Raw genomic sequence first — 24,665 nt, 5'->3', positions numbered from 1 at the left:
GGATGTCTGTTTTGCAGAACAGAATGCCAAAATATCCAGTATACTAGTCATTTGTAAATGAGTAAAAGCAGAAGTATATTTATTGGATAGTTTTATTGAACATCCAAGGCCTCATAGCTACCTTGTTAAAATACAATGTTAAAATACAGCAAATTACTTCCACCAATAGATTACATAGAATATGGAAAGACCATCACAAGACAGCCAATCACGACTGCTGGATAATTGAGGTCAGTATACAGCAGGGGTGTCCACGATTAGCTGGTTTAGGTGTTTGATTAGGGTTGAAGGTAAACTCGGGAGCAGAATTTGACAACCCTGTATGAGTCTACAGTAACAATTATGTTAAAACACCAAGTTGTAAAACAGAAAACTTTCGAGCACACGTGTCACTGAATTCTTTTATTAAAAGAAGTGGTTTGCTGTCTACATTAGCTGAAGTACATGGGTGCTCTGGAGTAAAATCCCACTCAAGAGATGGAGCATCAGCTCAGAGCTTCTTAAGGCAGGTTCCCAGTCAAGTTCTCCAGGTGAGTACCATCTCTCTGAGTTGTCTCACTTTTTCAGGGCTTCAGTCAACTCGGGTACAACCTAGAAAAGAATACAGAGAGAGTAAATCAACCATGACTGATGTATTGATATAGTTTGAAATTTAAATCGTACACTGCCCGGCCAATAAGTTGTTGTTTGGATTTAAATAGGCAAATGCTTAAGAGTCTTTGATTGGATCATTATTGCAGTGATTATTATGTTTCTAGCATGTTATATGTTTGGCAACAGTTCTTCTAACCCTAACTGATGGAGTGTGTGGCTTCTTAAACCATGTAGGAAGACACTGAATTGTAGGATTCATTGAAAGTCTTTAGGATGTGCTGAAGTAGACTTTATAAGATCTTGACCAAAAATGTATGCACCTCTTTATGGAAATAACATCACAACATTTATTTCCATCAAGAGGTGCATACATTTTTGGTCAAGATCTTGTACTGTCAATGCAAGAGTCCAGCACTCTGTAAAGTCTCCTCTAGCACATCCCAAAGACTTTCAATGAATCCTACAATTCAATGTCTTCCTACATGGTTTGTTTAAAACTACACACTCCATCAATTAGGGTTAGAAGAACTATTGCCAAACATATAACATGCTAGAAACATAATAATCACTGCAATAAGCATAGGCTCTTAAGCATCTGCCTGATTATGTTTCTAGCATGTTAAATGTTTGGCAACAGTTCTTCAAACCCTAATGGATGGAGTGTGTAGCTTTTCATTTCTTAAACAACCATGTAGGAAGACACTGAATTGTAGGATTCATTGAAAGTCTTTGGGATGTGCTGGAGGAGACTTTACGGAGTGCTGGACTCTTGCATTGACAGTACAAGATCTTGACCAAAAATTGATGCACCTCTTGATGGAAAAACATCACAACATTTATTTCTATCAAGAGGTACATCAATTTTTGGTTAAGATCTTGTAAAGTCTCCTCCAGCACATCCCAAAGACTTTTAATGAATCCCACAATTCATGGTTTAAGAAGCCACACACTCCATCAATAGGGTTAGAAGAACTGTTGTCAAACATATAACATGCTAGAAAAATAATAATCACTGCAATAATGATCCAATCATAGATTCTTAAGCATTTGCCTATTTAAATCCAAACAACAACTTATTGGCCGGGCAGTGTACGATTTAATTTCAAACTAACCCAACTCTTTAAAGTTTTCTCTAGTGTTTAATAAGCACCCTAGGCAAGGTGGTTGTCATTTGAGAGCAACCTGAACTGTTCCTATATGTCGAAGGTTTCTCATCCAAAACCGATATGCTCCTGTATTCCAGAGCATCCTGAAAAACTATATCACCACCCCAATATGTCCCCGGCTCACTTTTCAATCTAAGGAAGGAGGAGAAAGCCCATACATTTTAATCAGTTATCTGAGGAGTGACCGTATGTAAACTGATCCGAGAGTCGCCAGCGCTGCCCATCGCCGGCAATCACTTTTACACAGTTTACCTGCACGCCTGTGTCAAGCACGCACCGCCTGAATAAAAGATGAACGACAGGGCAATAAATGATGATAGCGTTACACAAAGTAAACACCAACAACAGATGGATGTGGTGTGTGTGGCAGCCCTCTGGCACCGGGAGTGTGTGTGCCACCTTGAACTATGGCGCGCAGCCGGCCGTGTAAAGCTCTGGTGAGAGGAGACTGAAAATAAAGGTGAAAAACTACACCCACACGCTTGTGCTTACTATCAATTACTTTTCTGCTCTGAAAGGAGAAGTAGTTGTGTATAAGGCTTCTAGTCGGAGCCGGGAGTCGCCACTGATTAATTCAGAAGTTGCACACTTTCCATTAGGTGGAATAATGCGCCCTGCAAAATTTAAAAGAGAAATATGGGACAGCTTTTTTTTGAGTCTGTCTGGTTTTGGTTGTAGACTGGGTTGGCTGAAGAAATTAATACCAGGTCATTTGAAATTTACAGCGCTATTAATATTAAACACAAATGGTCCTGCTGATTGTCTGAGGCACTGGATTAAAATGTCTCTGATGACCTGATGAGGATCTTTTGTGCTAATGAGATTCGTGTTTTAGAGGAAGAAGATTGTATCTTTCTTGTTACGTATACTTTATCCTTAGTTGGAGTGTCAAATGGCAAAAGGCTTCTCTTCTCTCTCCTGAGGAGTTGGGCGCATTTTTATTTTAAAGGGTAACTCTCGCCAAAATGCAACCTAGGGTCTTTTTGTGAATCTACCCGAGGCAAACTTTCGTTTAAAAGCATAATTAGAATGGAAACGCCACTTTTAAGTTTGACCGTATTTTCGTTTTGAATGGGAGTACTAGGGGCACTTCTATGATAGCATAACAAAAATTTCATTTTTAAAACACTAAGAAGGTTCGATACAACATGAAACTTTGCAACTTTGTGTACACAGAGTTTACTAAAGAGAAAGATTTTGAACAACTCACTGTATCTGTGTCCGCAGGCATTTTGACAGTCAAAAATAGTCGATCTCCGAATGCAATTTAACAGGGAGGAGAGTAAAGCTCCTAAAGCTTAGTTCCATATAAATTCACGGATAATTTGTTGTTTTGTCGTTAGTGAAAATCAATATTGACCTTGTATTTGAAAAAGGATCCTCATAAAAGAAACAATACTTATATACAGAGTCAGTTCATTCACATTCGGAGATCGACTATTTTTGACTCAAAATGCCGGCAAACGGAAACAACAACAGTTACAGTGAGTTGTTCAAAATCTTTCTTTTTAGAAAACTCTGTGTACACAAACAATGTTCTCAATGCTGGAGTTCATGTGTAGAGCCCCTGGTGATACTTCCAGCAAAGTTTCATGTTGTGTCGAGCCTTCTTAGTGTTTTAAAAATAGCGATTTTTGATGCTATCATAGAAGTGCCCCATGCAATCCCATTCAAAAGGGATTTGACCGAAAACGAAAATACGGTCAAACTTAAAAGTGGCGTTTCCATTCTAATTATGCTTTTAAACGAAAGTTTGCCTCGGGTAGATTCACAAAAAGACCCTAGGTTGCATTTTGGCGAGAGTTACCCTTTAAGCATTTTTGTTGCTTTTATTGATGAAATGAGTTGATGTAGAAACGGCATCACATCAGTGTCAAAATTAACACTTTTTTTTTGTTTATTTTCATGCTGTTTTACCTTTATCATTCATGTCAAATAGTTGCAATTAATCAATTAGTTTAAATGTATTAATCTTAATAATTAGGTTGTTACCTATAAAATCAACAACTCAGAACATCAATAAAAAATAATTATAATAAATGAAATAATTTCTGTTACAATACAAATTCAGTAAAAATACAATTGGATTCAAACTTGTGCCACCTGAACACAACTCTTAACTAGGAATCTTACCTTGAACAGATCTGCCACTAGGCCATAGTCAGCCACCTGAAAAATAGGGGCTTCTGGGTCCTTGTTGATGGCAACAATGGTCTGTAAAACAAATAAATTATTTAGCGTGGTGGGCTAGATGGCAAAAAAAAAAAAAAAAAAAAACTGCATGATGGGTTGAGCACTGATTAACTCTCCATAAGCTAAAATAATTCCCAAATGTCAATTCCCAGAAAAGTGCAGTGGTAACTTTCTAAAAAAAAAACTAAAAAAAATATGCCAACACAATATTATTGTAAATATCTAGTCAGCGTGAGGAGGATGCTCCTGTATGAACATATGGAGGAAGATGCTAGTGATGGACGATGGCAGATTGTTAAGCAGTGCTATGAGAAACTGTAAGATGCAGAATAGAAAATGCAGATGAATTATGGATGCAGGTAAAAAGCTACTCCAGATCGCTTTTAAAACACTCCATCCCAATACATCGTCACACTTAAGAGAGAGTTAACTCGGCACAGTCGGGAAACTCTTGAAGACCTCTTCTCGTGAGTGGGCTTTCTCTAATTGAGGATATTACCACAGAAAAGAAGATCTTCTTAGTGTGTATATTTTGACATACTGTTACTGTACCTTGCTATCTTTCATTCCAGCGAGATGTTGGATAGCGCCAGAGATGCCGACTGCAATGTACAGCTCCTGTAGAGTAACCAAGAAAAGTATTAAAGTTATGCTTATGTATCATACAAATCAACAGTTCCTTGCTCTTCTGAAATAATGTCACGTTTATGACGCTGAACCCCAAACACATTCATTCATTTGCATTTCACTGCCTATTCAGTATTCACTTACATAAATATTAAAAGGTACAGTGGCAAACAGCCCATTTAATACATGGTAAAAAAGTGTCATGAAATCTAAATGAGTGTTTTTGTGCATATATTTATATTTAAAAAAAAGAATTATATATATATATATATATATATATATATATATATATATATATATATATATATATATATTATGTTTAATATATACACATATACATGCATACGTGTTCAATATATGTACGTACACTGTATATATGCTAATGATAGTGAGGTCAGATCTGTTGTTGTGCATACAAAAATCTCACTGAATTTTTACAATTAATGGCAAAAATTTATGTTTAGAAATGTAAACTGATATTTCCTACTGACACACTACATCAAAAGATAACTAACAAGATTAAAACCTTTTTTTTTTGGTGAAAATACTAACATGCCCAAGACTTTTGCACAGTACTGTATATATTAAATGCATTTGACTTTAAAATAATATCGCTTTCTAAACATTTAACATTAAGAGATGTAACAAATCAAATAAAAATTTTAATTTACCTAACAAATCATATTACTCTCGATTTATATGCAAAACTAGGCATTTATGAATCACTTGTGAAGGGGAAGCTCATTTAATATGCGTTCAGAGTCATGTTATGCACATTGCACACGACTGATTGATTGACACCCAAAGCAACAATATAGTGTGCCATGTTTGACTTCGCAGCACTTGAAATGAACTGCACTGGGTGTAAACGAGGCTAGTTCTTAATCACAAACTAGATTCTTGCTTGCGTGTACAGAATTTCAACAATTTAGCATCGCCACGTGTTACGCTAACAAAGGCAGACTCTCAGCATCGGTTCGGAAGGGCTCTGCTGACCTCCCGTCCCAGAGCACAGGCCACAACATCCTCACAATTACTCAAAAGAGGAGTGCTTGGGGGATGTGGCAGGACTCCCCCTCGCCTCCACCCTTCTCCCGAGGGAGTGCTACATCAGTGGCTCTCAGCTTAATGCACTGCTCCATGAATATTTCAGTGCAGTTTAATGTGGCTGTGGCGCTCTCCCGGGGGCCACCGCTTCAATTTGTGAACACGCGGCCGGCCAGCCGGAGCTCTAAAAGCCAGGAGGAGGAGAGAGAGAGCAGGGCTGAAGTGATGGAGACCTGCAAACATCTCAATATCCAGACGATGGGGGAGCTCGTAGTGGCTGGTGGATAAAAGTTCGCTAACGACTTTCGAGTTACCGGATAATTGGTACAAAGCATCTAAAAGCCAATAACTTTTGATGAAAGATTTTCCCAAAAAAAAAAAAATCTTTCATCAAAAATGTAATTTCTCCACCTCTAAAACATTTTATCTGCTGATGCAACAAAGGCTGAACCAAAAATAACAGCTTAATGATTCAATCAAATCAAGTCCTGCACTACATGTATTTTTTACTAAAGGTTTCGATCCGCATGAAAAAGAAAAATATGAGATTATGGAAGTCTGCACTTTCCACAAAATAGGGTCTGAATATCTTGGAGATTTACCCTGTTTTATTTATTTATCAACAAATGCTCTGTGGAAGATGGTTCTTAATGTTTAGAAAATGAATAAAAACTAAATATTAAATACTGGTTTGAAACTTTGAATAATATATAATCAATAAAAATCATTAAAAAAAAAAATTCTCTTGTGATTTTTTTGTTTGTTTGTTTTTTCAATTTTAAATGATCATCGCAATTTTTGCAACCCTGTTACCAACATTTGGGAAATTCTTCTTTCTCTTTTTTTTAAATGCAAAATGGGTGACACTAGGGGGGGAAAAACAAACACCAAATGACTAGCAGGGTTGCAAGTAACAGGGTTGAAAATATAGCCCAAATTAAGCTGTCATACAGTAGGAGCTAATTTTTGCAACCCTGTTACCAAACCTTGGGAAATCTTTCTTTTCTAACAATAAACAGTATAACATGCAAAACTGGTGACACTGTTTGGGGTGCCAAATGACTAACAAGGTTGCAAGTAACAGGGTTGAAAATTTAGCCCAAATTAAGATGTTATACAGTAGGGACTAGCTACCTTGAGACCAAATGTTGTTTGTATGTATATGTAGTAACTTATATTTCCAATTAATTAAAGAAAAATATTTCTTCGATCATTTTTTTGGGGGATAACAGAGTTGAATCGTTATATATAATCATAGTGAAAACAGCTCCATGTCATTTATATAGTTGCAGCGTCATGGTGCACATCCTTAAACTTGAGTTTTTCACACACAAAAAAGCAACAAAGACCTCCAAACCACGTATATCTAGTCATCAAACCGTCACCCTGAGGGCTAAAAGATTACAATTAACCACAAAAGACATACTCAATCGACCCAAAACAACCCTCATCCATCTTGACTCGAGTTCATTTCACTGGTAGAACTCATTCGGGACTTGTTCAGGGTGAATACTAATGCACAATGGTCGGGTTACGCTTGACAAGCTTGTCAAAACATTTGGAGAATTGGGTTTGGGGCTGATTTGCCTGGTTTGAGCTCAGGGCGGACCTGTGCGGTGCGCAGCTCCACTAATGGCTCTGCTAAATCATTTACAAGCCGGAATATGCCATTAACTACATCACAACGCCTCAAAGCTCTGCTAATGTGTGGATAATGACAGCGGGGACGTCCCACTCGGAGCGGATAATGGAAAATTAACCCTTTTAAAGGTCAACACGGATCCATCTTTCTGGATTCAAACAGAAACAACAATTAGATATTGATGTAATCAAAGTCAAGATGGTTTATCAGTCTGAAACCCTGGTGGGTTTATCAACTAGTGTTGAACTTTGAGAAGAATTTCCCTCTGTAGAGGCAATTAGAGCATATGAAGGACTGTAGGACAGACTGAGAAATAAGACAACTGGTTTCCGGTCTTGGTACTTACAGGAGCCACAATCTTTCCAGTCTGTCCAACCTGCATGTCGTTTGGTACATAACCAGCATCAACTGCGGCTCTGGAGGCACCAACTACGATAAAACAGCGGTGGTTTCATTTTAAATTCATATTTCTTTAAATAGCTTGATTAAAAACTAACACTAAACAAAGAACCTAGGTTCAGATCAATGATTAGGACGAAACAAACACCGTACCGGCTGCGTTCAGCTGGTCGGCGAGGTCGTAGAGCAGTTTGAAGTTGTCGCCGCTCTTCAAGCCCCTCCCTGTTATGACAAAGAGACGGCAGATGGGCATGAAATATGAAATTACTGACAAGGTTATGAGTCCAGTAGGATCGATACGGTCTCAGTTTACTATTGATTTTCTGAGCAAAAAAAAATAGCCTAGAGAAATTTCAAGGGGATACCCAACATTATGACACAATGAACATAAACACAAAGATGATGTAGTCCCGGTGGGAAGCGGTTTTAGTTTATTGTAATTTATTGATGTTATTTTTCTTTGATTTAGCAATAAAGTATGAGAGTTTGTGCCGTATTCCTTTTTATAAAACTGCTTGTCTATAATAAAATATTAGAATAATAAATACAATAAAAAAGGAACATGTTTTCATTAAAACGTTAAAGAACATGGTATTAGATTTTATAAATTTATTTTATAAATGTTTTTGTTGTATTTATTTGTCATAGCATCAAAGCTACAATTGTAAATATTAATAAATATACAATGAAACTTCTTAAAACAATTGAATAAAATCTTTATATTTAATATCTGATTAATTTAAATTTGTATACAGTTCAAACAAACAATTAACGTAAACACAAATATGGTGTATCCCTGTGGGAAGCGGTTTTAGTTTATTGTAATTTATTTTATTTATTTTATTTTTTTGATTAAGCAATAAAGTATGACAGTTTGTGCCTAATTGCTTTAAAAAAACTGTTTGTTGTTAAAAAAAAATGTAAATGATAAAACCTTGTACGGTGCCTTACAAGAATCAAACTGGTTAACATCTGCCTCTAAGGGTGTGGTGCAGTGATTATAGGTGAACAGGCACAATCATATTATAATGCTGTTATATCATGTATTTTAGCATTTGAGACCGAACTATTCATTTTGTAACATGCATTAGTATATCAAGACAATTTCCTGGAATATCCAGTGGACAATTGCGGTTCTAGTACAAAGTTGTTACCTCCAGACACCACGGTTTTAGCACTGGCGAGATCTGGACGGTCACTCTTAGTAAGAGTTTGTTCCAGCCACTCAGAGACTCCAGCAGCGGCAGACGAAGAGACTGCAAAAGCAACAACATCTCGTGAGGAGCCGTCCAAATAAACATGCCGAGCTGTTCCAAAATACCCCTTTATGATCCCTTTAAAGTCAACGTTTAAACAAACTAGGCCATCAAAACCTTGCAGCGGAGTGGAGGATTATATACAACACTAAATACTATAAACCTTTGTGTGTGGTATCAAAGTCAGCGTGACCTTAAAGAAAAACATGAACAAACAACCGTGTGTTTAACTTCATCAGACGACGGAGTACCTTCCTCTGAAGAGGCGCTGCCCCCCTCTGTGGCCGCTGGTTCAAACGAAGTGCCTCTAACCGTGAAGATCTTGACGCTTTCATTGCACTTGACTGTGCTGAGGGCATTTCCTACGGCCAGAAAACAGGAAAAGAGATGAAATGACAAGATTAGTTTTTTCTTTGTCAGGCAATTAAAAATGTTGGCTGCAAAATTACCCCCCAAAAATCATTTAAAGTCATTGTGTTAAATGAGAAAAGCATCAAATAGACATTAGAAACAGAAGCTTTAGAAATAAATATTTGATTTGATTCAACATAGAATTTATTAGACACACTTTTAGGCTACAACTGCCATGATTTTTTCCTGAATTGGTATTTAGACACATTTACAGCTGCTTATTTACTGGAGCTCAGGGGTGGCATGAATGCATTTAAACAGCAATTACAATTGCATAAATAATGCCATGAGATGAATGGGTATTAAAGCGATAGTTCACCCAAAAATTAATTCTGTCGTAATTTACTCACCCTTATGTTGTTTCAAACCTGTATGACTTTCTTTCTTCTGTGGAACATAAAAGAAGATAATTTGAGAAATGTCTCAGTATTTTTTTTCATTCAATGAAAGTAAACCAAAATAATTGGGTTACCAACATTCTTCAAAATATCTTCTATGTTCCATGAAAGAAATAAAGTCATACAGGTTTGAAAGGGTGAGTAAATGATGACAGAATTTTCATTTTTGGGTGAACTATCCCTTTAATGGTTTTTATTTTTATTAATATTGAAATATGATTTTTTGTTTTTAAAACTGCCAGTAGGTGGCGGTAATGTCTAAATGAGTAAGTCATTGGCTGCGTCCGAAATCACATTCTCTCTTGAGTAGGTTCTTATTTTGAATAAGTAATTGCATTACAACAGCTAAAAAAGCATGTTCTATATAGTATGAATGTAATCTGGACATACTACAGTCACCATGTTGTCATTATCACGTGATATACCAGCGTCAGTTGCGTCACTTCACTGCCATTCATAAATTTTCTCCCGTGGCCTCACGGGACAGTAAAGTGTCCATCGTAAGCACACTTCAGAATCTCACCTAGGTCATCCAGGCACTTTTTGCCTACTGTGAATACTACTATATAGTAGGGAAGTTTGCGATTTCGAATGCATCCATTGAGTCATTCATTAATTCACTGGATTAGTTCAAACAGCCGATTCATTCAGGAAGTAAGTAAATGGCTCTCTTTATGAGTGGGCCATTGAATCATTCACAACGCGGATTCATCCAGAAAATAAACACCGCTGTGTGTTGCTCGGAGACGCACAACAGTTCTGCTGTGGCTTTATAGGTAATATTTTCATTGACATAGAAAACTTGTATCTAAAATATAACATGATATTAACTATTTAACTTCTGTATAAAATCAATAACACGTTCAAAAACATTTAGGCAAGTAAATGTCCCTGGAGAACCTTCATATGGATCCCCCAGTTGAAAACCTTGGACATAAATAATGACCACAAGTGGCACTTTTCATTTGATGTTTTTCACGAAAAACATTAATGTGACTTAAAATAAAATAAAGTCTCATAAATTTCAAGTGTTCTGTGTTCTTGCCAAAGATAAAGTGGCCGGAGTAATTGGGAAGTATTTATGGCAGTAGAGTTTATGGATGAGAAACAGTGAACAGAAAAATAATACATGCAAAGCGGAACAAAAAGGCTCCAGGGTCCCCCTTAGATTAAAAAATATACGCATTGTTTCAAGCCAGTGTAAATCACTGTGTCTCCGTTCACGCAGCCAACCAATGGCCAGACTCCTAAATCACAAACTCCATGTTAAACAAAGAGAAGGATATGGAACGTACTAGGAAGGTTATCTGAAAGCATTTCTTGACAAGTACATCTGGAAGTGCTACTGGTGCATTCGTTTGTGTGTTTACCAGCATAAATGGTCCTCACGAAGGTGTCTGGAGATTTGATCTCAATGATATCTGAAATGGGAGCCACATCCAACTTGGCGGCCACTCTTGGAAGGAGATTCTGCAAATAAAGATACACATTCGGCGTTATTAAAGACAATCGGATGCATTTGAAGCTCCTGAATAAGTTCAAGCCATTAAAACATGCACATCCTTAATATCTGCAGATGCGGTCAAACTTGATTTGTTTGGAAATAGCATTATTTCGGCAGGCATTGATCAAACCCATGTCTGAAAACTTTGGCCTTCCTGCATCGCAGACGGAATAAATATCGTGCAGTCTGAAAAAGAGCTCTAAGTTATGTCTAGAGGTGAAAAATATTGCATAGTGGTAATTCAAGTGTTTTATATAGTGACATAATGAAACCAAATCCACCACTTAAGAATCCATCAAATAAAATACGTTTAGCCAGTGAGGAAATTGAGACTAATACATCTCTTTGGTCTGGGGTTAGGCTACATAAGATACTGTTTAATGTATTACAATTCAATTTAAATACCATTAGATCTGCCGCCTGACAGTTTGGCTGTGGAATGACAAATAACCTTGCATATAATAGAGCCGCACTTATTGAGGACGGACTTTTCCCACAATTCCAAAAGTAAGAAGCCTGATAGGGGCTTGGCGGTATGAGAGTTTCTGATCTATTTCCCATTTGCGCTTTTCGCTCTGGGAAATAATCAAATAACTTCGGAATGAGTGTAACTACAAAATCCTGCATTAAGTAAAACATCTTCACTAATCACTGACGCAATCACATGGAAAAATAAAAAAGAACAAAACAAGGCAAAACTGTACAGAAATGTTGTGCGTTCTGAAAAAAAAGTTTGTGATGTATAGTAAATGTATAGTCTGATGCGCCGCATGTTTCAGAGTAAAGTCCAGCACTGTGTTCATTTTCAGTTAACATTCACAGTAAATGCTTTTCTGCAAGTGCTGTGTTTGAGTCACTTATTTGCATTTGGGAACGCAACATTTGTCACGAGAAGCGTTTATAAATCTGTTGTTGTCAACAAAGAGAAGCAATAAGGTCTCTCTGCGGTTTCCCTCCAAAATGAAAGCTCAATGGTTTAACATTAAAAAAAAAAAAAAAGAAATTACCAAGTTAGTTTTGTAATTTTACTGTTTTGTACAATAAAAAATAATAATAATAAAGATAAAAATAATTATTAACTTTGTTATTAATAATAATAATAATAACAATTCTATGAATACTTTTATTATAACATATATTGTATTTTAATACATTATTATCATGATTATTAAATACTTGATTTCTTAATTTTACAGTACAATAGTATGTATTATTGCAATACAAGATATATCTTTTTTTAATTTAATAGTTTTTTGTTGTAATATTTGCGGGGTTTGGGGGCATGGTCAGGTTTTCCTTTTTTGTATTTAGCAGATTTTTTTTTATTTGATGCCGAACTTTATACAAATGTTACACAGGGTTTTTATCGTTAACTAACACTATCAAAAACATTTCTGTTAATTAAAAAAAAGCTGAAATTAAAATGAATAAATAAAATAAATAAATAAATAGTAGTTAAAAATTAAATGAAAGTTAGAAATGTAGCCTTGCCAATAAGTAATTTTAAAAAAATACTACAAGAATTAACTGGAAATAAATAAAACTAAAATAAAAATAATTTAAACCAAAACAGCAATAAAACTAATGAAACGACAAAAGCACATAACGAAATTACTAAAAATATAATAAAACTAAAACAATGATTGCACAAATTTTACATACTTTTTTGCTTTCTTATTTGATCTTTTATCAGATTGTACAAAAATAATGTAAATATTTACCCTAATTTATGAATTTAACAAATTTGCCTTAATCTATTTTTTATTTGATGATAAACTTGTATAACATTTTTGTACAAGACAAATTTCATTGACAAACTTGTCATTGCTGACAAACACTCTTTTTGTGATAATGCAAAAATTTTGCGATTTGATGATGGCACCAAGTCATATCACATCCTCACAAACATGAATTGCCAAAATTCATAAAAAAAAAAAAAAAGGGTGTCGAGTAACACCATTTCAACGCAAATTTTACTTGCATTTGGTGCTTTAAACCCTGGCAAATATGCTAATAGTGTATTAGTAGCAATCTGTGCATGAAATAAATGCATTAGAAAACTTAACATTTAGCAGTTTACTTTAATCGTTTAAGGCCATTTCACGATTCACAATTTGTACAATCTGATAAAAGTTTGTATTCAAATAAAAAATATTAAATTCCGTTTGTTCTGATAAAGGTTTGTCATCATTTTTTTTTTTTTTTTTTTTTAGATAAATGTCAATTTTGTTCAAGCTGATAAACGTTTGTAATCAATATAATAAAAAAATATGCATGGATTTTATTTGCACAAATGTTTGTCATCAAAATAAAAAGTAACAATGGTGTTGTTTGTCCCACAGTGTGTAAAAGACATATAATGGCTCAATGATAAAGACAATCGAATCTCTGAAATCTCCCTTTCAGCCCTTATCGTCAGCCTTAGATTTACCTTTCCGAAAGCAGAAGCTCCCGCACAGATGTGTGTGAAACTGAACTGTTTCTGAGTTGCCAAGATGAGGGGCGTCAGCTCCTCTGTGAAAGAAGCATTTAAATCACTCAATACCATGCTTTCTTCAATATGATAGACTCTTTTATCCAAAGTCACTTGCACTGTTCTTTACTTAATTTACACAACAACCAAATACTTCCAAATTTATGAACAAAACCTCGAGTTTACCTGGCAATGACCCTTTGTAGGATGCATGTTGAGCTATCAGAATTTTCTTCACCCCTTGAACTTTGGACAACTGCTCTGCAACCTGTCCAAAAACCCATAATCAGAGCCTTTCAACTTGCTACACAGAAACCAATGGAAATGAAGAGAGAATACCTTCGCACAGTTCGTTCCAGCAACCAAACAGGACACGTCACTGCCGAGTTTATTAGCAGCAGTGATGGCGTTCAGGGTGATGGGGGTCAGCGTGTCATTATTGTGCTCGGCAACAACCAGAGTACTCTGAAACCTCTGAATCAAACCAGACTGGAAAGAAGAAAAACCCTATTTGGTCAATCTGATACAGTATGATATAAATAACTTCCAGGCTCTTTCAGCCAAATAACCGATACAAGGTGACTTACTATTGAATGCAGACTGGGGCCAGTGCAGCCAAACACTGTTTTATAGCCCATAGAGGTCATTAGAAATCTGATTTATAACAGGGATCTGATACTACTTAGGGTCTTGGCCTGATATATTAACATATCAAATTCAATGTAGGTCACATTTTAAATGCATTTTAGGTCAATCAGTTAAAGACAGTGAGGAGGTTTCATAATGCACTGTTTACATATTGCATAACCTTGACAGATAGTTAGCTAGCTCTGTTTATTAACTAATCATATTGACGTTACCAATGCCTTAAAAGTGTCATGAACATATTCAAAGATCAATATTTATGTCTAAAGCTCTTAAAAAAACAGTAACACTATGAGAATATGTTAAAGTTAACGTAAACGCTTAGTTAGCAGGCTGTATAACCATGAAAAAATAGGTCAGCAAAGTAACCAAACATTTGACATTGCGTTTTAACCATCACATATCAAAAACAATACACTTAAACAAGCCTATATAGAAAATAATAGCAGTTTAGTAACATATTACACAACTCCTGCTGAACTACATGAGCGAGTTAGCCAGCATGCTAAGCTTTTTATCCAGGTCTATTTGTGTCTAGAAAGGACAGTGAGAAAGAATAACAGCTTTAAAAGAAAGTGCGCACTGGTTAATGTGTCGTTTCGTCGGGTTTTTCTTACCAACTGCCTGAGATAGGTCTTGTTTACAGCTTTGAGCATGATTACAGCAGCAAACTATCAGTATCCACACTGCCACTGCTTTAGTAACAGGGGATAGAGGTTGAGTTGAGTTCTCGCGAGATCAGAAGAGACACGCCCCTCTTATATATAAGTCATTTTGTAACATTTTTTTTTATATTTTGTAACATTTGCAACAGCTCAAAATGTGGTTTTCTTGGAGGTGATATTCTTCAGTATACGTACTCTTCTTATATATAGGCCTATATATATCGGAATAACTAACATAACTGTCTAATAGCACAGTGGGCGGAGACTGAGTGGACACGTAATTAGCCTAGGGGGCGGTGTTTCATAGCTTTGATAATCTGTGGAGCTTTTTAGCTCAAGAAAGGTTAGTTTCCCACGGCGACTGTAAATGTTACAGGGTCCACTAAACCAAGGGTTAGATTTTTTATGACTTTATTCATAATTGTGTGGCATAATCAGCTGTACCAACAGCACATATTCTGTATTAAGGACTCGAGAACGCAACATTTTGGTATGAACACTGTAAACAAAAAAAAGTTGCTGCCTTAAATTAAGTAGGCTACAATCAACTTGGATGTTTAAGTAATTTCAGCTTAAACTACATTAAACTGTCTTAAAAACACGAGTTGAATCTTGTATAACTAAAAATAACAAATTAATAAAAAATAAAAGTTCAAAATTGCTTAACATATTTTGATGAGTTAAAGCAATGTAAAAACATATGTTGTCATAACTTATTGATCATATATTTTTTTTTACAGTGACTATGAACTTTTTACAGTGCTCTATGAGTATGATTTTTATTAATGTTCCCTGTTTGTCTTTTTGTTTGTTTGTTTGTTTGTTTGTTTGTTTGTTTGTTTTAGTAGGCTAATTTTATGTAATTTTACTGCTTTGACATGTTTGGATTTGGTGCTTTGGGTTGCGTTCACGTGCAAAAATATGGTCAAGACAAAAGGGAAAGATTGTGATTTATTACTTTCTGCATGGTTATTAAAAGAATATATTCAAGATAGACTGTTCAATTAAACTAAAAAATTTAAATAAAAAAAGATACATTATAATATATAATAAAATGATCAATTCATTAGCCTATGTATGTAGGCCTACATGGATTTTATTTTCAAATTAAGGCTATTATTGTATTCCCACCATTTTTTTCCGCAGTAGCCTGTTTGTTCCATCTGATTAATTCAATCCGTTTGTATTGAATTTAAATCGCCGACAAATGGTTGTCAACTGATTAAAACCAATAAAACGTAAAAAGTATAGGCTATTGGCCACATGCAATCTCCTAGATGTCTATTTTTGACCCCCTCATGGAGCCAACATGGTTTCTTAGTAGCCTAAATTAAATGCGTTTCTTTGCGGGGTTAGAGGTCAAAGTCAAAGGTGAGGTTCGACACGCGGTCACTCTGATTCACACAACACTTCAACATGATTCTTGTCCGAATCATTTTCAGAGTGAAATAAACGAAATTATTCATTATGGTCGCATTTTACATTTTTCCCCTAGCTATGTTTAAGAATAAATATGACAAAAAAATGGACAGAATAAACCAGCTGAGTTTAATTTAAGGAGAAGCATGAACGCTGTAAAACATGACAGCCCAATTAAGTTATTTGAACTTAATTATTCTCCTTAACTTCAAACGTCGTGACAAGAGTGGATTTTGAACTCAAAAGTAAAAATAAAAGTGAGTTGAAACAATAGTTATCTTCAAACTGAGCTTATTCAATCTTTTAAGGCAGTTGAACGTTCATTTCTAAGTTTTACCAACTGGAAATGTCAGCGAATTATTCACAATAAAATGCACAGTTTAATGCGTGTCGTTCAAGCAAAAAAAAAAAAAAAAAAACCGTTCTATGCAAACTTGTGCTGTGAGTCTCTTCTTCAGACATTTTCCATAAATACAGAGATTAAATTTAACCGAAGAATGCAGGTCCATGTTGGACAATTTTATGATGGTAATTTTCAATGGAAACGCACAAAGAAGCCTAATTAGATGAATCGGATTTTAAACACGTTACATTCGCAGTCAAACTAAATTTTTTACATTTTCTCTCGAAATTTTTAATACTCTAAGTCGTTTTTTCTAATGCACTGCATAGCTGAAATTTAGTATTTCTGTTGAATTTATTTCATATTTACAGTCTACCTAAATTATACATTTTGTTAGACTGGCAAAAACGGATTATGAACTGTAGGCTATTACAAATATGAAACCATATGATAAGCATGTAGCCTACACACTAGGCTATATGTGAAGATATCCTGATGTCCAGTAGGGGGCTCACTGTAACACATGGGCTTAAATTCACATGGAAATGTTTTAAATCAACGAAACGAATGTAGCCTATATGCTAAATGTTTCTTTGTTTTAAGAAAGTTAGCAGAATATTTTGAAAATAAATGAATATATTTTTTAAGTTTGCAAATGCAGTTTAAACCCGCAGATAATAATAATGTCGCTGCATACTTAACATTCATGCGTTGGTCCAGCTTCTCATTGAACACCTAAATGCAATTCTGGCACTAAAATGTTGGCTAACTTAAAACATAGAATTTCCAGCTACTTTTCTTGTGTGTTTTGTTCACCGTTGCTACTGTTTCACAGTTATGTTTGGAGAAACAGAAGTGTGAGTTTAATCTTCAATTCCTCGGAAGACAATATTCAAAACACCTCTCGTGGTCGGATCTCCTCCGTCCTCGGGCTGTTGCTGATATTCGGGGGCGCGCGTGGTCCAGGTTTGCATGTGACGTCAGGGCCCCGGTGACGTCAGAGCCCGTGTCTGTGTGTTGCTCTTCCCACAGGCTCTTCGGCCAGAAGTTATTAGTCAGCTCGGGACGAGGCAGTTTCCCATTCCATTTCCTCATCTGTACGCCTTCTGCCTTAACCCTCCTGTATGGTGGATATTCTACCCCATCCTTCTTTCTTGGGTGATATGGGGGATCATTCAAAAAGTAAGTGCTGGGTGTTTGTTTTAGCTCATTTTGTTCGTCGTTACACAAGAACTTTGAATATCGTTAATGCAAAATTAGTGTAACATTACACCGAGACAATAAGAACTTTTTTTTTTCTTTTCTTTTTTTCAGTAGACTATATAGGCTATCAAAATATAATTTCATGTCGACTAGCCTATGTTATTATTATTATTTATTTTTTGTGCTAAGCATGACTTATCTGCAAACAGTATTGGTGCAGCCAAAAACACGAACCAACATAATGAAATTAAACAGGAAAAATAACGACAGAGGATGCATGAGCTATAATCTTGCATATCTGCACGACGGCGGTGTTTTGGGGGGATTAAACAGCCTATATAGGGGCGCAATCGGAGGACACTAGCTAATCCTTGCTCTCCATATCCAGAGAAGTCTGGAATCGCCATGTGTGTAGGCTGTGGAAGTCAGATCCATGATCAGTACATCCTGCGAGTGTCCCCGGACCTGGAGTGGCACGCAGCCTGTCTGAAGTGCGCAGAATGCAGTCAGTACCTGGATGAGACGTGCACTTGCTTCGTCCGGGACGGCAAGACTTATTGCAAGAGAGATTACGTACGGTACGAGTCACTCATATATTTGTGATTTCACAGCTTTGGAATTTCGTCGAGGCCCTCTTTTTCACAGATTCTTGACCCAAACCGATCTAGAGATGTGGAAAAACCCTGCATGCTGTTCTGCAGTTTTATCATAAACTAAAGAAGTGTATTTTAAACAACCTTTGTTGCAGAGGTAAAAATATAGCCTATATTATACAGTACAGGCAATAATAAAATATAGTAAAGCATACAAAAAACTAAGATAGCCTATTTAGTGTAAACTAATTATTTGTCAGCAAAATTCCAATATTTCATGGCTTGAGTGTGATTATGCTAATACAGACATGTTTGGTTTAGCCTTGCCATGCTTGATTTTTTTTAATACCGGTGTTTGTTCAGTGTTGTTTTGAAGTTTGCTTTGTAAAGAAATATAAGCTATAAAGCATTGTGTTCATTGTGTCTTATACACACCTATATGCTCTCGTAAATATATGAAACCTCAGTTATAATACTCTATTAGGTAGCATATGTGTAAATAATAATGCATTAAAACAGTCAAACGCAGTGTTTGAATGTTTAATGCATTATTCTTTACAAATATGCTACTATTTACTCTGCACTGTTGCTCTTTATGTAGCCTACTGTTTACTCTGCGGCTAGGAATAGCCTATGTAATTATTCATGAAAGGATAAATGCATTGTATTGTGTGTATTGTAACACTTATAATTAATTATATACATGCTTTGAGAAAAGAGTTACAATTGTGATTGCGATCCGTATTTCTTGGCCTTGTAAAATCGAGCTGAGATGAGTTTTGGAAACGAACAGTAAAAATAAGCAAATGTTTCTATTGGATTTTGCAGATTATTCGGGATCAAATGCGCCAAATGCAACATCGGTTTCTGCAGCAGTGACCTGGTGATGAGGGCCCGGGATAACGTGTATCACATGGAGTGTTTCAGGTGCTCGGTGTGCAGCAGACATTTGCTCCCGGGAGATGAGTTCTCTCTGCGGGATGAGGAGCTGCTCTGCCGGGCGGATCACGGGCTGCTCATGGAGCGCGCTTCAGCCGGGAGCCCCATCAGTCCCGGGAACATTCACTCCAACAGGCCCCTGCACATCCCAGGTAGTAGTAACAATAAAAATACTACTGAGAAAATTATTATTATTAATAATAATAAAAGCAATGCTAATGTCCAAGTTACACATACTTGTCTATATTTATAATTCATTAGGGTGCTGTAGTAACAACAATAACAGTACATGTAGGCTACACAAAGGTAGTGTCACAAAAATAACATGCCTAATATTATTAATAATATTAATATTTTCGTTATTGTAGTAGTTGTTGTTGTTGTTGTGAAATATTAGCCTACTAACGGGCACTATGAGATCCCAGACTTTAGTTCTCTGTTACATCTAATCAGCTTGTGAAATTGTGTTAACAGACTTCCGAGTAGCTTGTGTTCGGTGCCAGTTTGAAGATATTTGTTTTCGTGTAAAACCCCTCATGGCACGCACTTGTAGCTGGCTGAGATTGTTTGATGATATTTATGATTGAATTAGCATGACGTGAAATTAATCTGAAACTGTTTATGCGTTTGGTTGGAAACAGCGTTTTTCTTAGTTTATTACTTTTTTTAATAAAAAGAAAGTGCAATATTGCGATATATAAATAAAGAGTTCTGGGTTCATTGTTACAGTGTAGCCTAATTATATATTCAAGTAATATTAATAGGGTTAGGATTAGGGTTTGGTTAGGGATTAGGGTTAGTTACATGTAATTATGCATACTTTACTGTTATTGTAACATATGTAACACTAAAATAAAATGTTAGCGATGTCTGTTATTTTCTTTGCTGTTAGATTGGTAGCCTATATGTCTATCAGATATCAGAGTAGAACATGTTTTTTTTTTTGTTTTTTTTCTTAAATACATTATTGATTAGATAGGCGACAAATTGTGCTTTTAACGTTTAATTTCGAACTAAAACTGCATTTAGATAATTTGACTAAAATAAACGGTTTAGCATGTTAGACTGTAATGCTTTGACATCTGGTAGTTGACTAAAAGCTTAAACAGCATTAAACCATAACCAATGTTCTGTTCGATTATGTGTCACTACTTAACCCTCTTATTGCTCTGTAAGATGGTGCACTTATTGCATGTTATACTTTTATATCCTATGTCGATCCTTCAACATTTTGCACATACAGCAAAGTTGAGAGCATATTGAAGGCCCTAAGAGGTGTTTTGACTGACACGCACTTGGCTACAGACCGATGTGTGTATGCACAATTTAACCTTCAAGTAAGCGTGCTCTTCTGCAGTGTGTCTAAATAATGAAATGACCCCTCAAGCCGAAAAGTGATTTACACGTAGGCTATTTTATTCGCAGAACCTGTGCCAGTTCGCCAGCCACCTCACCGGAACCACGTTCATAAGCAGTCTGAGAAGACCACGCGTGTTCGGACAGTATTAAACGAAAAGCAGCTTCACACTCTCCGGACGTGTTATAACGCAAACCCGCGACCGGACGCGCTAATGAAGGAGCAGCTCGTGGAAATGACCGGTCTGAGTCCACGAGTCATACGAGTTTGGTTCCAAAACAAGCGCTGCAAAGACAAGAAGAGGTCCATACTTATGAAACAACTACAACAACAGCAACACAGCGACAAAACGGTAGGAATATCAGTTTTGTAGGCTACTTAATTCTAATGAGTGGTGGCAATCAACGAATTTGCTTTAGGTACTAAACTTATTTTGACTATAGCTACCCTTCAAATAAAGTTTCTTTAATGGTTCTTTGCAAATATTGCTATAATCGAGCTGACTTTTGGAGATTAAAAATGTCTTGATGTTACATAGGCTTGCCACATTTTTAGAGTTATCATATAGCCTGGTTTTCTCACTGAAAAATATTATATGATCAATACGTTATGACATGTTTTTACATTGCTTTAACTCGTAAAAAAGTTGAAACTTGCTTAACTTATTTTGATAAGTTATACAAGAATAAAAAAAAAAAAATTAAAGTCAGATTAATGTAATTTAAGTTGAAATTACTTAAACATCCAAATTGATTGTAGGCCAACTTAAAAATGTAAGACAGCAACTTTTTTGACAATCTATCTATCTATCTATCTATCTATCTATCTATCTATCTATCTATATGGTGGTTCAATTAATTTTTCACTGCATAATATAAACATTCAAAATGCGATATATAATGGATGGCTGTGATTTTTTTCAATGATTTTGAACACATTTGAAATTCCCTCCTGAAGTGTTAAGATTCTTTGCAATTGAAATACGATAAGCTGTGTCGCTAAGGTTTCTCCTCAACCTTTTGCAGAATCTTCAAGGTCTCACGGGAACGCCTCTGGTGGCAGGCAGCCCGATTAGACATGACACCACGGTCCAGGGAAATCCTGTAGAAGTTCAAACCTATCAGCCTCCGTGGAAAGCCTTAAGCGAATTTGCCTTACAGAGTGACCTGGACCAGCCTGCTTTCCAACAGCTGGTGAGGACTGCCATCCCCGAACACTTATTATTACAAGGCCTAACAACTAGGCTTTAATGTGCTTCTCCATTCCATCCCGACTCTTTTTCTTTTATCAAAATTATCAATCATATAATTTAAGCATTTTCATGAAAAAAAAAAAGGCTGCAGATTGTTTATTAGGTCTAAAGCGCTGCCATTTGGCAATTATTTCAAATTATATTTTGCAGTAGCTTCTAGTTTCAAGCGAACAGTGATCGTAGCCTAATCATTTTTAATATAGGCCTATATGTAGGCATATAGCCTTTTCGTTAACTGGGTTTTTACATGTTTCATTGTAGCCTAAGTTGACTACAAGATTGTCCGAACTCCGTAGCAACAATTAATAGAGAACATAGCCTATATCGGGTGGTACATCGACATAACATAATCTAGTGTCAATATTTAGTACTTTATTATAAATTTACATATCGCATGTGTACGACAAAAACGATAAATAACAAAAAAAAATAAATAAAACGATTTGTTTATGTGTTGAAAGGGCGCGAAAAGACGCTCACGAGATCGCGCGAAATTTCAGACAGAAATTCCTTTGAAAAGTTGATCCCATGCTGTTAATTCGCACTCTGGTTATTAGCCTATCTTTATTTTGTCTGTTATGTAACACCATACCAAACTTGTTTAGGCTAATGTAAATGTCAATTGCAAATCGTATGTAAAACTCTGTCATTTAATCAAATTCGGGCCGCAGATGTAGGCCTAGCCTATACCTATAGTCTCAGCATGTTGACAGCTATCGAACAGCCTATACTGATTCCCAACTCTCCCCTCACCCTTCTATAGGTGTCATTTTCCGAGTCGGGTTCGCTGGGTAACTCGTCTGGTAGTGATGTGACCTCTCTGTCATCGCAGTTACCCGACACCCCCAACAGCATGGTGCCCAGTCCCGTGGAGACGTGAGAGCCCACCGGAGACTCCTGCCCCAGCATGCCCTCACCCGCCCTGCATGAAAACCCATCACCTCACCGCCTCGAACGGAAAAAGGGATTAAACAAGATGGATTTAAACAGTTTGCCAAACGGAGGAGCCTTTCCAAGCTCTTTGGGGTTTCCAGACGTGTTACAAAACTGTTTTTAAAGCATTTGGACCATATATCCAGGACGTCCAATGGAATATGAACACATTATTTTGGTTTTGATTATGGACCAGTTACGAAAACAACAGTCTTAACAGTGTTTATTCAAGACCATCAATGTGTAGCTTTATCAACAAGTGGTATTTTCCAAATAAGACAAAAATCAACTTTTTTTGTCTTAGTGCGCATGATCTCTCCGAAGATGTATAAAACTGAGCTGTAAAATATTTTATCTTAACGAATGGATGACAGATTGTATAAACTTCTCGATTTAAAAAAGTAAGTTATTGTTATTTATTGTCAGGACAACCGTCCATACCAAAAAGTGAGAAATGACCTAAATAAACTACGTTAAATGCTGTTTATGTCTGAGGAAGCTTGCATGCAAAGACAACCATATCATGTTACCTTTACACATATCTTTTTATAACAAGATGAAAGACACTTCAGTCATAATACAACTGGATATGGGACGGGAAATAACTGTCCAAAGATCTAGTAAAAAGAACAGGAGCAACGTGAACAAAATTAAATAATGAATAACTGCAGTGTTGTGATATCTGAATTTATTATGAAATTTTATTTTGCTTTTTCGTTATACCTATACAGACGTGCATTATTGTTTTGTGTGTATATATATACACTCAAAACAATATACACACCTTTCTATATATATATATATATATATATATTTTTTTTTTTTTTTGCATCGTTTTGGGGAAATTGTAACAGAGATAAAGACGGAATATTGTAATAGGCTATATAAATAATCGCATTATGAAAATGTTCTGTTTTGGGGATAAGATTCTTATGTTGCTCTTTCAAAGCATGGTTCTTTAGGAAACCTATAAAGATAGTGAGCAGAAAATATGGGTTTTGGTATCGTTAAAAAGTAACGTTTTTCTTGAGTGATAAATAGCTATGAATAAAGTCTCGTTAACACTTTATTTTACAGTGTCCTTGTTACACGTTACATAGTTACTGTAGTAATAATTATAAATTATGCATAATTGCAACTAACCCTAAACCAAACCATATTCCTAACCCCATAATAAGAACATGTAGGCTAGTTAATTATTATTTCTCTTAATATCTATTATTACACTGTAACACGGACACCTTAAAATAAAGGGTTACACTTAAGGTGTCACTGTTACAGTGTAATTATACATTTAAGTACTGAGTAATATTAATTAACTACATGTACTTACTATAGGGTTAGGGTAGGATTAGGATTTGGTTGAGGGATAGTTGCATGTAATTATGCATAATTTACTATTATTACTATGGTAAGTACATGTAACATATGTAACAAGGACACTGTAAAATAAAGTGTTACCAAATAAAGTGTAACCAAAGTCTCTTATCTGCTGGTCAATCGCGTATAAAGATGCATTGATATATTGAGGCTATAACATGATCACAGCTCCCTGATCTGTCACATTCAGCCCTTAACGTAGGCTTCGAATGAATATACATCTATC

At 35.9% G+C, this 24,665-nt stretch overlaps 2 protein-coding genes across 4 annotated transcripts; one reads left to right on the top strand and one right to left on the bottom strand.

Annotated features, from left to right (window-relative positions):
• Positions 1-78: 78 nt before the first annotated feature.
• On the bottom strand, positions 79-15,238 carry etfa (electron transfer flavoprotein subunit alpha). The gene is made up of 12 exons (XM_084094486.1): positions 14,973-15,238; positions 14,050-14,199; positions 13,897-13,978; positions 13,669-13,751; positions 11,104-11,203; positions 9,176-9,286; positions 8,823-8,924; positions 7,822-7,890; positions 7,616-7,698; positions 4,506-4,571; positions 3,894-3,974; positions 79-591 (listed from the first exon to the last, which is right to left on the bottom strand). Exons 1-12 carry the CDS (start codon positions 15,009-15,011, stop codon positions 556-558), a joined length of 1,002 nt encoding a protein of 333 aa, XP_083950612.1. The 5' UTR covers positions 15,012-15,238; the 3' UTR covers positions 79-555.
• A 2,587-nt stretch (positions 15,239-17,825) lies between these two features.
• Positions 17,826-23,541, top strand: isl2a (ISL LIM homeobox 2a). 3 transcript variants are annotated; one of them, XM_084095991.1, is made up of 6 exons: positions 17,826-17,964; positions 18,374-18,563; positions 19,407-19,669; positions 20,943-21,226; positions 21,900-22,067; positions 22,890-23,541. In XM_084095991.1, the coding sequence occupies exons 1-6, from the start codon at positions 17,907-17,909 to the stop codon at positions 23,004-23,006; spliced, it is 1,080 nt and encodes a 359-aa protein (XP_083952117.1). In that variant the 5' UTR covers positions 17,826-17,906; the 3' UTR covers positions 23,007-23,541. The 3 variants fall into 3 exon arrangements, with proteins under 3 accessions (XP_083952117.1, XP_083952118.1, XP_083952116.1); XM_084095992.1 differs by having other exon boundaries at positions 17,829-17,964; positions 19,407-19,672; positions 22,959-23,541; XM_084095990.1 differs by having other exon boundaries at positions 17,829-17,964; positions 19,407-19,672.
• The last annotated feature ends 1,124 nt before the right edge of the window (positions 23,542-24,665 follow it).

Source organism: Abramis brama (genome assembly GCF_963993115.1).
Source record: "Abramis brama genome assembly, chromosome: 20".
Lineage (NCBI taxonomy): Eukaryota > Metazoa > Chordata > Actinopteri > Cypriniformes > Leuciscidae > Abramis > Abramis brama.
The sequence above is the reverse complement of the archived record's forward strand: the minus strand, read 5'-3'. Positions and strand labels throughout refer to the sequence as shown.